The sequence below is a fragment of the Sprattus sprattus genome (assembly GCF_963457725.1).
Source record: "Sprattus sprattus genome assembly, chromosome: 1".
NCBI classification, from domain to species: Eukaryota; Metazoa; Chordata; class Actinopteri; order Clupeiformes; family Clupeidae; genus Sprattus; species Sprattus sprattus.
Window position 1 is genome coordinate 52,071,101 of NC_137920.1, and position 14,598 is coordinate 52,085,698.

At 43.6% G+C, this 14,598-nt stretch overlaps 1 protein-coding gene across 2 annotated transcripts in view; it reads left to right on the top strand.

Annotated features, from left to right (window-relative positions):
* Positions 1-13,449: 13,449 nt before the first annotated feature.
* Positions 13,450-14,598, top strand: part of spns2 (SPNS lysolipid transporter 2, sphingosine-1-phosphate) — a 72,575-nt gene continuing 71,426 nt past the window's right edge. For both annotated transcript variants that reach the window (XM_080833653.1, XM_080833652.1), the window contains exon 1: positions 13,450-13,843. In XM_080833653.1, the coding sequence (XP_080689779.1) occupies positions 13,612-13,843 (232 nt within the window). In that variant the 5' untranslated portion in view covers positions 13,450-13,611. The remainder of the gene's footprint in view (positions 13,844-14,598) is intronic.

Consider the following 14,598-nt stretch of genomic DNA (forward strand, 5'->3'; position numbering starts at 1 on the left):
GAGAACAGCAGAGAGGGGGGGGTGGTTACTGATGATTACTTTGTAGTGGAGGACATTCCATAATGATACACACATTCGTACGTTCACAGGAACAGGAGTCAAACAGCACTGGTCACAGGCCCCGGCCCTTAGCTCTCTCACCTTGACCACATTGTTCTCGGTGGAAAGAATAAGAGTCAACAGCAGCAACAACAACATTCCAGAAAGCTGAACCATACTTCACATTTCCTCAAGGAACCTTGTGAAATATGGTCAACACTGTCCCAAATCATGCCCCCCTAACCCCTTCCTTAAACACACCTAGCGTACTGTGATTTCTTTGAATATGTCGAGTGGACTCAGTCGGTATCAAGTCTATTTGTGCAGTAGGAGGGTGAGTGTTGTGGTACTATTGTATGTGCTCAAAGTTGAGACATTTCAATTAATCAGTAACTATTTTTTTTTTTCAGTTTCAAACTCTTTGACCCTCTCTGTGCACAGAAAACTATGCTCTGTACAATCTGCTGATGGTAGCCCATTCGATGTGGATAGATTTTGTATTCTTGTCGTGTTTTCGTTTTCTTTCCTCACTTAAAATGTATGTCTGCATGAAACTGCAATATACACAAACCAGTCCATACATGTCATCATCGTTTTGTTTATGCACTTGTGCAATAGAGACTGCGAGTCGCCATCCCTGCATTAGAACCCCAAAGATCCTGTTTAGAACCATGAGGATCATCAAGTGTGAAAAAAAAACATTGGGGGACATGATTGTAAGTTTAATGGTAAAGAGAATATTTTTGCCAACAAATTATTATTTTGTGGAAAATGTGTAACCTTTAGAACCCACAAATAACGCTTTACTTTTAAGAGAGTACTTTCATTTATTTGGAGCATGATGAAAATAAACAATGAATGAATGAATGAATTAAAATGTATAAAAGTAATACATGCATTTCAATCGTTTACATATCCACCTGATGTACCTACCTTTATCATGTGCTCCAGGGCTGTGCTTTTCTGTGTGGTGCTATGCTGTGCTTTTCTACGATGTGATGTGGTGTGGTGTGGTATATGGTATATGATATATGGTATATGACTGGGTCCCAATGACTTTGCACTGTGCTGCAATTCAGGCTCATTTTGTAAAGAGATGCCATGCATGTATAAAGAGGCTAGGACATGTCTGATAGGTGCCCAAGAGGGCAGGCTGATCCTCCTTATCACAGCCTACTCAGAAGAAGGAGGGGGAGAGGGAGCGGGGGACAGAGAGAGACAGCGAGAGAGAGAGAGAGCCCTCCCTCTGTTATCAGCCTCCAGCTGGAGTCAGGGGACGTGACATCAGCTAGTGCGGTGGCGCCCATGGGCCCAGGGCAGCGGCAGCAGCAGCAGCATTACGTTACCCAGGCCCGCCTCCATACCCCAGAAGCTTGACATCTCCAGTGGACTTATGCCAACTCCATGTTTAGTTTCTTTTCACACGGCCTGTCTCGTCTGTCGTCCATGTGGACGAGTCAGCTGAGAGAATCACACAAAAGGGCAGAGGGGGGGAGGAGGAGGAGGAGGGAGAGGAGGAAGAGAGTGTGCATAGGACATTCACATGTGCATAGGACATTCACATCATCCATAGCATCACCGAATTACATTACCTTTCATAATATTGTACTACCCCTTCATACTGAGAAATATTATTATCAGTCCATATTATTATTATTATAGCAATTTTGAAAAATTAGGTTTGGCTTGGGAAGATACTTCCTGAAAAAGATTACAAAAGAACTGGTGTTCTGTCAGTGACATAATATCCATTCTCAACATTTAATAAAAATCCTGAAGCGATATTGTAATAAAATATAATATAATTTTATAGTTTCTTGATATATTCTATAAGAACCCGTAGTATGCTCCACTGCACTGTATTCTGTAAGCCCTGTTTGATTCTGTTTCTAGCATGGAGTGTTGAATGAGGCTATATTTACCAGCGCAGCATGTGAGAATGAAGGAGATGTGTTACTTCTGCTGCTATAGGACCTGTTGGGGCCGTGGTGATAACCCTGCTCAGTGCTAACGAACTGCAATCACAATCTGGAGGCAACCCCAATACTTCACCCGGGCTTTTAGTATTCTTACTCAAAGCGCACAGCGAATCAGACATGTTGTGGTAATCTCCTGTCCTTCCCTGGATGAAAAATGATCCGCTGAATTATAAAAGCTTTATTTTAATCTGACACTGTACAAATTGCTGTCACAAATCACTCACCTACACATTCATCAGGGCTACATCACCAAGGTAGTGAACTAGTGTGCATAAAAAGTGGACTCTGTAAAGGGCAGTGGAGCGTGAATCCCCCAGACAAGGTCCCCTGTGCCAACTAAGGGATGGGTCTTCTGAAACTGAGGGGTGGTTTGTGCGCAGCTCCAGCATGGGTTGTGCTGAGTGTTGGAAAGAAATGCAAAACCCAGAAGAATGGAGCCAAAGTTGAAGTCGGGGATCTAATCACATAGTGTACGTGTGGTGTGAGAGATCCTATGTATTTAGCATTTTTTTGCTCCCTGTGCCTTTTTGGCTGCTGTGGCGTAGTGCACTGCCTCACAAACACAGGAGGGTAATTACAAAGGCCACTTGCTAAAAATACTGGCCACCACGCATTCAGATCCGGTTTCACTGCTGTCTCATCAGTCTTACTGTACGCTGTAAAAAATCTTCCCCATAGTTTCTGTCCTTCATGCAATGCAAGTAAGGCATGGGAGACGACGGATGCCATGTTTGTCAGATGTACACTACCCAAAAGGGAACAAACAAATGTATGGTTGGATTATGTGAGTCACGCATGTCCATATGACATGTGCATAAGTCACAGACAGAGATGGGCTTCCTTGCTTTGCTGCACTGTTGACCTGGGTAAAACATCCTCCAGATGATCATAAATCACCATGCATTTCAAACAGTCCAGTGAAAACAACGCACTCCCCTTAGAGTATCTATATACTTCCATAACGGCTGTGGGGTAACAGATGAAAGCATGATAGAAAGTCAACATGGCAGGAGAGAGAGAAGGTAAAATAAAAGGAAGGACAGACGGACGGACGTACAGACGGACGGACGGACTCACTCGGTGAACACAGTGAATCAAGGCTTGTTTTTTTTTTACGGAAATCCTGTATCTGGTGAACACTGTATTGGTTCCAGACTTCATTGTTGTTGATTTGTTGTCTTCACTGTTGTTGAAAATATAATTTCCTTTGCATCTTCAGTTTTCTCTCACTGTCAGAATCCCGTCTGTGTGCGCTCCGAGATCAATGCTAGGGCTCTCCACTGAAGGGCCTTTGAGGTGGACTGGGCCCAGACTTGCTCACCTGAGGTGTGTGTCCTGAGACTAGGAGTCAAACTCTGGTTGGAGCTGTCTGCTGAATAATGGAATGGAGAGATAAAATAGTCTCAGCCTGCAAACTATATTTAGTCGCTGCACTCGATCCTCTGGTTGAGGTGCAGATGGAGTTCCTTAATAGAAAAGATGTCAACCCAGATATATCCAAGCGCTGCCCTGCTTTATTAGAGCGTGGGTGCGCACACACACACACACAATCACACACACACACACACACAGACACACAGACACACACACACACACACACACACACACACACAAACACACACACACACACACACACACACACACACACACACACACACACACAGACTGGCATACACTGAGTGCTTAAGGCTCTTGAGGAAGTATTTGTGGACATAAACACTTTCTACTTTGGTAGCTGCACTGGAAGAACTGATTAATTGTTTCTACCACAGAGGTTAAAAGCCACTTTAAGTGTCAAATATATTACAGTCATTTTCAACGGCAGTTTCCTATTGGTGTGGGAACAGGAGGAAGATTCTCAAACTCATTCACATTTAATGTGAGTGAACCTAACAGAATTGCTTTGCTTTTCAAAGGAGTGTGTGAGACTCAGCCCTCTGAGAAACCTCAGGACCTGCTGGCACCATCTACACATGTCCTAAAATAAGAGAGGTCACTTGGGTCACTGATGCCATAGCTACCATTTTTTGTCCAAGCCAGACAGCTTTTCGGCTCCAACAACAATACTGGACATTCCCTTTGCCAGTGTGTGTCTGTGTGTGGTTCTATGTGTGTTTGTGTGTGTGTGTGTGTGTGTGTGTGTGTGTGTGTGTGTTCGCGAAAATACACCCCATTGTTTTTGGGCAGGGTTTGCTTATTTGTCAAGGTCAATGCGGTGTGTAAATGGGGCCTTTTTAACGAATACACACTATGAGATGAAGGGCTTTTGAATGTAGGCATTTTCTACAGCGTCACAAAAACAGTATGGCACTGTGGTTTTTCTGACAAAGGACTGCTCCTTACACTTTGCTCTCTTACACCCATGTTAACACACACACACACACACACATACACACACAGAGACACACACACACACACGCACACGCACACGCACAGAGATACACACGCAGACATAAACAAATATCAGTCTTGTGAGTTGCCGTTTATTTTACTGGGGCTGTTATATTGTTGTTATTTCAATGTTAAAAGGAGTGAGAGGAGAGTGAGAAAGGGCACTGCATTGATATTAATATAGACGAAAAGGATATTAATGTGTCCATCATAAAACATATTATCTTTTTAGTGACCTGTTCTGGGAAGCATGACCAGGAAAGTGACGCTTAAATAGATGTAATGTGTCAAAACTGAAAACCACTTTTAACTTCTCTTTTGGGATCTTCCATATGGCTTCAGTGGGAACAGCACTCCTGAAGCCGTGGGAGAAGTGACAGCATTTATCAGGGAAAACAGCATCTAATGCTCCATTTCCTCAGGAGACGCTCGATCTGTCCATCCACATTACACGCAGGAAACGAGGGGAGCACGTGTCCACTGCAAACAAAGGACACGATAATGAACAGACTAGATACCGCTTGATTGACAGGAACGGCAGTCTTATCCATTAGCTCTGCCGGATCCCATCAGATGGGGCGCGGAGCGCAGAGAGGTTCAGCCAGACAGGCTGCTGCGGCGCCTTCCAGTAGGATCCGGCGCTGTGGAACCAACCGTGGCCGTGAGATAACGGGCCTGGCCTTGGGCTGGAATGTCTTGCGGTTGTGAAATCGGTGGCCCTGGTCGTCAGCCTCCAGATGGACTCTGACCCCCCTGAGACAATGATGGAGTCCAGACAGAAGACAGGTTGATCGGGTTGACTCCATTGTACAGGAAACAGGAGCTCTGGGTCAATGTGTACTTTGGTAGCTGGTGGAGGTCTGTCTGACCTGTCTCTCCTGGACTTGTGCAGCTGGAGGGGACAAGGCCTTATTTTCACAATAATGACAAAACATTTCATGGTAATGCTTCACATCATGGTTTCCTCCAATAACATTCAGTACTTGCCGTAGTTAACGATTAGAGTTATCACTTATTGTTTGTTTAAACTGAAAGTAATTGTGTTTTTCATGTTAATTGATTAAATTAATGGAATTAAATGTACATTTACTAGATGACCATTGTGTAGCCAAGTGTAATTTATTATACATATACTTTGACCTTGGAAGTCCACTTTATATAACAAACCATGTGTAGTTATCTCTACCACATGATGGCTCGTCAACTGATGACTGTTGGAAACTGTTAACCGTTTATTACACTGTATAAAACACATTACCATGATGAGCTTGTCATCTCTTTTAGTAGAGTAGCAAACCTTGGACTGTCAATAATGAACCAACTCACAGTGCCTTTTCAGCAAGCAACCTATTCACCTCTCAACATCTAAGTCACAGGTCATATTACCAAAATAAAAGTCTTTCGTTTTAACAAAATACAATTCTTAGTATCTAAAATGAAAAGGTTCTTTGTAATAATAATAATAATAATAATAATAATACATTTTATTTGTATTGCACTTTACATCATACAGATCTCAAAGTGCTAACATTTAACACACAAAAATATAAAATGTCACACTGGATAAAAAGGGTCAACTACACCATGAACTCAAGCAGTTAACATTACTTGCTTTTCTTTACTGTAATACTGCTGTTTGTGTTTTTAATACAACTAATGCATTAAGTAATACTATTCAATAGAAGATTAAATTAAAACCAAATCATACAGAACATCAAGTATTCAAGAAAGGCAACCGCATTATAACTGTAGAAAATGATAAAAATAAGTCACTAATAAAACATGCATGTTAATGGACTCATCGAAGGTATTTATTGCATGACCATAAATAATGTAGAGATGTGTGAAGGCCACGTAACAATGAAGCTGTTCACTCTCCACACATGCTGAATGACAAGTATGCTTCCAGTGAATGGGGGTGGATGCAGCATATCAAACATGAACACTACCCAAAGATAAAATGGTCAGGGAAAATATACAGAAGCACATTTTATTTCAGGGCAAAGGGCTTTAAACGTTTGGGGCGTTATTGACAATGTGTCTATGTGTAAAGCAACGCCCTGTCTGTTTTAAAACCCTGTGTGTGTGTGTGTGTGTGTGTGTGTGTGTGTGTGTGTGTGTGTGTGTGTGTGTGTGTGTGTGTGTGTGTGTGTGTGTGTGTGTGTGTGTGTGTGTGTGTGTGTGTGTGTGTGTGTGTGTGTGCGTGTGTGTGCATGTATTTGAGGTGTTTACTTGCATATGGAGAGCAGCAGAGACACCCACATGGTCAGGGACATTTAAACTATACTGTAAACACGTGCTTGTCTTTTTAAAAGGGTGCCCCGCTTATCGCCCCACAGGCAGGGAGAGGGGTGCACATGATAGGGTTTATCTCCCATCCTGCACCGGGGCCTGCCTCGGCAGGAAGGAAGGCTCGAACGCCGGCTGCCAGATGGGCGGAGAGAGAGAGAGAACTGAGAAAAAGCAACACTCCCGTCCAGACACGCAAGGGTCCAGGGGAACAGGGAACACGCACAGGAGCCATTAAAGGGACATGACCAGCATGTCAAAGACTTCATGCAGGGGGCCAAGAAAGACCGAGAGGGAAGGTAGAAGGCAGAGAAAGAGAGAGAGACAAGAGAGAGAAAGAGAGTGATGAGGGAGTGAGAGGAGCAATGAAGGAAGGGCAGATTGAGAAATTAGGGGACAGGGGGGGCATTAAAACCAGACCGGTGAGATCAGAGAGATCAGAGAAAGAGGGAGTAAAATTGTGTGTGTGTGTGTGTGTGAGAGAGAGAGAGAGAGAGAGAGAGAGAGAGAGAGAGAGACTCCCTTGTTCCAAAAAACTCTCTCTGCATGCCAAAGTTCTTCTTTTCGGTCCGTACGAGCCCCTTATTCTCTCTCCATCTTCTTACGCACAGGCACTTTCAGCTGAGTCAGAGCCTATTCACCACTCCAGCCTCTGATGTCCCCTGACAGCTAAAGAGCCTGTGGATCTGAGCCTGAGCCTAAGTCTCCCTCCATTCATCACATTCAAGCAGCCTCTAAGGACTCTGGGGCCTGCAGCTATGCCAAGCACCATCTAGGCGGCACAGTGAGCCCTCCCGTTCATTAAGAGAGCCGAACCTTTGTAAACACAGCCTATGTGTGATTTTACACCAACCAAAACCTGTGACTTTGCTGCCATAAAACAGCGAGGCACCTCTCCCCAGTCCCTAAACGCAGTTTTTCACTTGTCATCGCTTGTGTCCACTTCTCCTCCCAGATATTGACGGCGTGTGCCAACAATGGCTGCTTTCAATTGGCAAAAGGGGAATAATCAAACACACTTTTATGGCTGGGGAGGAGCTTGCGCGGTAAACTTTTTGAGTCCTCATCTGAGTTCAGCACAGTCTCTTGGCTCATGTCCAGCTTGGCACCCATAAAATCCACAAGAGCTGCCCCTCTGTCTACATACTAACCGGTCAGAGCCCCTCTGAGAGCCCTCTGAGTCCACTGCAGGGTAAATGCATGCTAGCACTCATTGAAGGGGTACAATGGCTCTTGGCATGCCTCAATGTCACACACCCCTGAACCTAAATCCACATTATACTCTATGCTTGAGCTACTGCTCTGCTAAATCCCCTGTCTTATAAATATCTCAACTGCACTGCACTGAAAGCTTAGGCTCAAGTGGCACATTTGAAGGGAAGAATTTGGATGGCTTATCGGCCTCTTAGGGCCGCAACCAATTTCTGTCATCACATTTAATGAAGCAGAACCCTCAAAGGAAACTGTTTCAAAAATGTTTAAATCTGGGATAAAAATAAGACTGAGCAATCGAGATGGTGGAGATCCAGGAGCAGTTTTTTATTGATGATGCTCTTGAGTTCAGCTCCGCAGAGATCTTACTCGGGTCTTACATATCTCGTGCAAAGTCAAAGTACACAAAGTATCTGCCCAAAGTAAGAACATTCCCCTTCTTTCACCATCCTTATCTGACACTCCCTCTCTCCCTCGTTGGTGCTCAGCAACAGGGCCTCAACAAGCTAACAGATCTTCAGACCCTATCTGTGAATGCAGGTGTCATGTCAGCCTGGGCAGGAATAGGAAGCCAGCACAGTTTCCACACCCAGTGTGCAAGGGCAAAAAAAAGACAGGGTCACACACATGCAATGCAGCAAACATGAGATAACTGTGTGGTAGAAATATCACCAAACAGATCAATGAAACGATGAATTACTCAGCAAATGATCAGTTAAAACCCATGAAATTCTTAATGGTATGTATACTAACAGAAAGTGTTTTTTATATAGGGCTTCAACAATATCAAGGAGGCTAAGATACAACCAAAGCACACTGTACAAAAATAAACACATTTCGACAGAGAGGGGGGAGAAATGAAGGAAATGGCAGCTTTGTGTGCTTGCCAAGCTACAAATCACAGAGCGACTGTACCAGCCTGTGCCGCAGGTGGTAACCAGGGTGTCCTCCACACTCCCTGGCAGTGCAACAGTGGCCCTGCACTGGGAGTCCGCATTGTGACACAAGGCCCCTCTCGGTGATCAATGAGCCTGTTGTTCTGACCTCCCCTCCCATCTGCAAACCCCACCCCACACCCCCAACCTCCACCATCTCCTGTGACAGCATCTCAGCAGCACATGGAGGCCAGAAATGCGAGGCGGGGTGGGCAGTGGTGGGGGTGTTGAGCTGGGGGGGGGGGGGGGGGGGGCGGGGGGTGATGGGGGGGCAGGATGGGAGAACACAGTCCTATCTCTGTCCACCTCCCTCTGTCTTCCTCCCTCCACATCTCTCGTACTCGTTTTCCCTCTCTCTCTCTCTCTCTCCCTCCCTCTCGCTTTCTCTCTCTCTGTTCCTCACTTTGATGCAGGAGCTTTGCCAGTGGGTGAGCCTGCTACTGAGCTAGCTGCATGTTGCCACAGTGAATCATGGCCAGTGCCGGTGCACTGTTTGCCTACTTACCCTTGCACGTCCACGCATGTGGTGGGGAGCTTCATTTGCCAAGGCAGGGAGGGGGGCCACCAGCTCTCACTTATTTCCATTCCAAAGCCACTGTCGGAGGCAGAGGGCAATGACCAAATTATGAGACTGCTGGGCAATTTAATATGACTTTGAGGGGAGAGAAAACATGTTTTTAGAGTCATTGCTTGTCTGTGTTTGCTCACAATTTTGCAACAGATTGAAATCTATTCCTGTAAGCTCAACGGTCTCAGTTATATTATCGTAGAGCACACAAACACACCCTGAACAGACACATTTAAAATGCCTCTCCGAAGTGACTCTGACATGAGGCCCAAACCGGCCTATTACGAGTTGTATACGGCCAATGCTTATCTTCATCACATGACCTTTGTGCATAGTCTGACCACAGCACTTCATGATTATAGCTGTGCTTTTGAAAAATAATCTTTTCACCTTTTTCATGTCATTGTGGTACACTTCTGTGGGTGTTTTCAGTTCTTGCTTATCAGGAGTGAAGCATTCTCACACAGTGGGGCCCTTTAAAGCCTATCTGAGAGATGCCAAATCAGATCAGGCCCTGTGGAGGGTGGGTGGGGGGGGGGGGGGGGGGGGACATATGTTTGTGACAGTGACAGAGGTCCGGTAGTCATGTCGATGTGTCATTCTGTTTAGTCATGCATTTTCACTCCGTTTCATTTTGTCACTCATCTTTTTTCCATCCCACCATTGACATTAACATAACATTTACAGCTAGTCCTTTGGGCACGTCTTTCAGTCCACATAATGTACACATTCTCATTGGGGAGTATGCTGCCTGAGAATGAGTGATGTCAGTGATTAGCACCTTATAGGAACGACATCATCTACATGATGTCTGTGATTAGCACCTTACAGGAGCGACATCATCTTCAGAGCGACAAGTGTGATTGTCATAATTGTGAAGGTGTCTTCAGAGTAATAACAAAGATAGACAGACAGACAGACAGACAGACAGATACTTAATTGATCCTGGGGGACATTTAGGCATCCAGAACCTTATACGAAACATTAAAAACTCCAATACACACAAGATGAATAGTTTTTGTAAAGGTAAATCCTCAATCCACTAATTCCCTTCACACTCACAAGTTTCGTATTTCACTAGAGGTCCTTGTGTCCAGCTGCCTACTGACTTGGAATTGTCTTAGTGAAGATTTGTTACTTTAATATCCCTTTGAAATTTTGTAAAGAGATAAATGAATGATAATGATCCCCATTGTTTCGGCTATAAATGAATGATAAGGTGATATCCAACTTTTCAAGTAGATTTATGTCTGGATTTACAATACAATACAAACTTGAGTGTGATGCTGAGTTCAACAATGTTCAGACCCACACTGAGATAAATCACTCTATTTTAAAATAATATATGCTTTCCTGCTACTAATGAAAAGCTTCTAAGTCTACGCCACTCTTGATGGAGAGTAAATACTGCTCTCTCAAGCTGACCCTCACCTATTGCATAAGGTGACTTGTGTGTGTGTGTGTGTGTGTGTGTGTGTGTGTGTGTGTGTGTGTGTGTGTGTGTGTGTTACAATCATTACTGGTGATGTAATGTTAGTCGCATGCCAGATGTATTGTTAAGACTAGACTGCGAATCAGTGATAAATAACTATATCAAGTTGCGATAATTACCCCCTTTGTGCAAAAATGATATGTCTAGCGCCACGCTTCCTGCTCCTCTGATAGGGCTGACCCAAACACTTCCTAATGGGTGGTTCGGCAACCTGGATAAACCCTTGATTACCACAACAGGTCAATAAAGCTTTGTACTTGTTTGTAGATGTACTGAATTGGTCTTTTCCCACGTTTTGGCATAAATGAATTTCACCAAACCATATTTCACAGCTCAAATGCCTACATGCCAATCAGTGGCGAAACCACCAGGGTGGCAAGGGGTGGCAGCTGCCACCCTAAAAAAAATGGCTTGCCACCCCACTTCTCTTGCCATCCAGGTTGTCAGAAGTGTCTCCTATAATATACTCTACATTTATTGAATGGTATTATATTTTTGCCACTTAAGCTGTTGATCTCTTTGGTAACTTGTTCTAAAATCTTTAAGTTTCCCCTCCCCTGTAAAATGGTTGAGATCCTCTTGAAAACTAAACCACTAGTAATATTGCAGGTTCAAGGCCCAAAAATGAAGAGAAAAGGTCGGGACATCAGGACTTTTTTCAAGAAAAGGCTTTTTGCAACAATATTTAGACTCTTGACAGCACTTTGCTGTTGTCTGTTTTCATTATCTGGATTTGTAGAAATAAATACATATAGACACCAGGCATGTGTGTGTGATATGCCACCTATGAATTTCAACTTGCCACCCTTCTGCCACCCCATATAAAAATGTCTAGAATCGCCACTGATGCCAATCAATACATCGGCTCGACCAAGATGCTTTATTTTTATATATTTATTTTTTCTTACGGAACCATTTTATAACAGGCAAACATTTGCTTTCGCGATACTGATTAAAAACGTTGGATAAGCACAACACTGGGCTTGCAATTGAATTAGTTGCTCTTTAATCAGAGATAGGAAATGAACTTTATATTATTATTTTTCAATTCTCAACACGTTTCTTGCGACTCGAAGAGAAAAATAAACTAATAATGTTGAAACAAAGGCGTGTTAATCGGAATCTGATGGTGGATCTGATGATAATTGATGGGTTTCGGTGTAAGGCAGACCTGTGCAAATCCTCTAATGTTCGAGGCGGGGATTCAATTCAAATCCAATCTAATGCTGCGAGTGGTTTTGAACAGGAAAATAAATGGAAAGTTCGATACATCATGGTGCAATGTACTGGCCTGGGCAAAGCCATGCAAAGATGTTGGCTGTAGTTATCCACATGCACTCTTGTCCGCTTGTCTTTGTTTAATAATATATGTATTGTGGTTAATAATGTACTGATCTCAGGCTTCTGGGCAACAATTCTACTGTCTGAACAACCTATAGGTAAAATCGGTAGCTCAGGGTAAAATCAGAGAGAAAATGTCCGATTTTTTAAAAAGATGGTTGGGATAGAGCGTATTTTAACAAATCTGCAAATGATTGATATATGGATCGTTTGATGCGTAGGTATTTGACTATCTTGACAAGAGCTGTCCACAGTGCTGAAGAACACACGTCACATTCAACTAGATAGCCTACTCCCATATCGAATAAAACCCACATATTCGAGCAGACTCAACTATAATAAAATAAGTAATTATATTTATTTTCGTTGTTTTCGTGACCAAGTAGTCATTGTAATTAAGTCTCAATCCAGTCGTAAGGAAAGTTGTATTACAATAGAGGACTGATTAGCAAGCGAACTTCTGTCTTCTGTTCGCAAGTCAACGACGTAATATCAATGATCCGTGTGTGAAGAACAAAATAGCTGTCCTCTTATCATGTAGGCTACTCATTTGCGGTGCAGACATACGGAAACAAAATATCAGTAACCTGGCAGAGTTTGGGCTAAAACGACTGCTTTCCATCTTCCATCGTTAAGTTGTGTGTGAAAACCACAGAAGAGAGTGTATGAGTATTGTGACGAAGAAAAAAAAATCGACTATAAATACAGAAACAAACTACAGACTATCAGTAAGATTTTTTTTTTTTTTTTTTAAAGAAGAAAACACGAGGACTACGCAATGTATTCGCATAACTCATGTTGTGGACACCTGGCACCTTTGCGTTAAGTGTCCTGCGCGGTCTTTCGATTCTAACGACTAACTGTAAATATTTCTACGGTGCCGTGGGTCTGCCTAGCGTCACAACCGGTTCAGTCTACAAAAATAACACAATCTATAGACAATGACCCTGCCACAAAGACGACAAGGTATGTGTCACCGCCAACATTTTTTGACATGCACTCAGCTCGCTCAAGACTCAGGTTGCAATTCCCCGCATTCTCTCTGCACATCAGGTGCCACCTTCTGCATTCGCTCTGGGGCATAGGAGAGGCGGAGTGTCCACAAGCGGCCACACCTCCTTCCACTCCACTCCACAGCGCAGGCAGGGAAAAACGCCTTGAGGAGCTGCTGAGTCCGTCACTTTATTGCTGGTAAAATATGAAACAGGACAAGAGATTCATTTTCCAACATAACGAAATCAGCACAGCGATTAACGTTTGACTGCAGCTGCTTCGCTACTGGGATTTTCTGCCCTGCCATCTATTCACCATTTTTATCTGTAGTGTGGACATTTCGCGTTTGCGCTGGATCTCTCGTGTCAGAAGATGTGTGTGGAGAGCGATGGATGCGAGATAGAAGGCTGCGGCAGTTCGGATGAAGTGCACACGCTGTCTGGCAGTATGAGCCCGACTCTGAAGACGAACCCGGACCTTCATCCTTGTAAGCCGGGGGAGAAATTCAGAGCCGCGTTACTCAAATGTCGCTCGCCGACTGCCGCCGCCGGGATACTCAGTTTTGGAAACGTGCTCAACTACATGGACAGATACACAGTGGCAGGTAAGGTCTCTCTTTGTGTTAAACGACACCTGGCATCTAGACTTTTGCCAACGCACCTGGAAGAACACTAGTCTGTATCGTAGTAAAATACAAGAGATATTTGTGTTTCACTACTGAGAAATTATAAGCATTATTTTAAACGACAATGAAATGACAATGATTTGGCCCCTTTCATCATCTCCGTGTTCAGTTGTTGCCAACAAAGCCACTCTTCGTCAAGCGGTTGTTAAAATGTCACTGGTTCCTTGGCCACTAGCCTACATTCTCATGATTTAAAGAAGTAACCTAGTTGAAATTTCCAAAAATGTATGCGTTCCCATAAAGGCTATTGGATAAATCCGTGCGTAATTGCGGATCAATAAAATTGACACAACTGCAAGACCCAAGTCCTTAGTGCATGCCATAGTCAGGTTTCGGACTCGACAATACTTCAAATAGGAACACAATTCCAGAGCAAACTTTACATCTAACAATTCTCCATGTAGCTCCACATTATCAAGAATAAAATGATTAGCTAAAGGTGTTGACAGTGATCCATGACAAAAAAACTAGCGGTTTACTCGCTGACGTGACATCTCAGTTGGCGTATGCTTCATAGTAGATCCTTGCTAACTAGTTTGATAGTGGAGATATGCTATGTGTGCCCACGGCATACAGTACCTAACTGTTTAGTTCATTTTGATAACAAATTATTATTATATTTTGGGGGATGTCAGCCAGAAGAAATGACAAAGCATTCACTGGAGCAGAAGTAG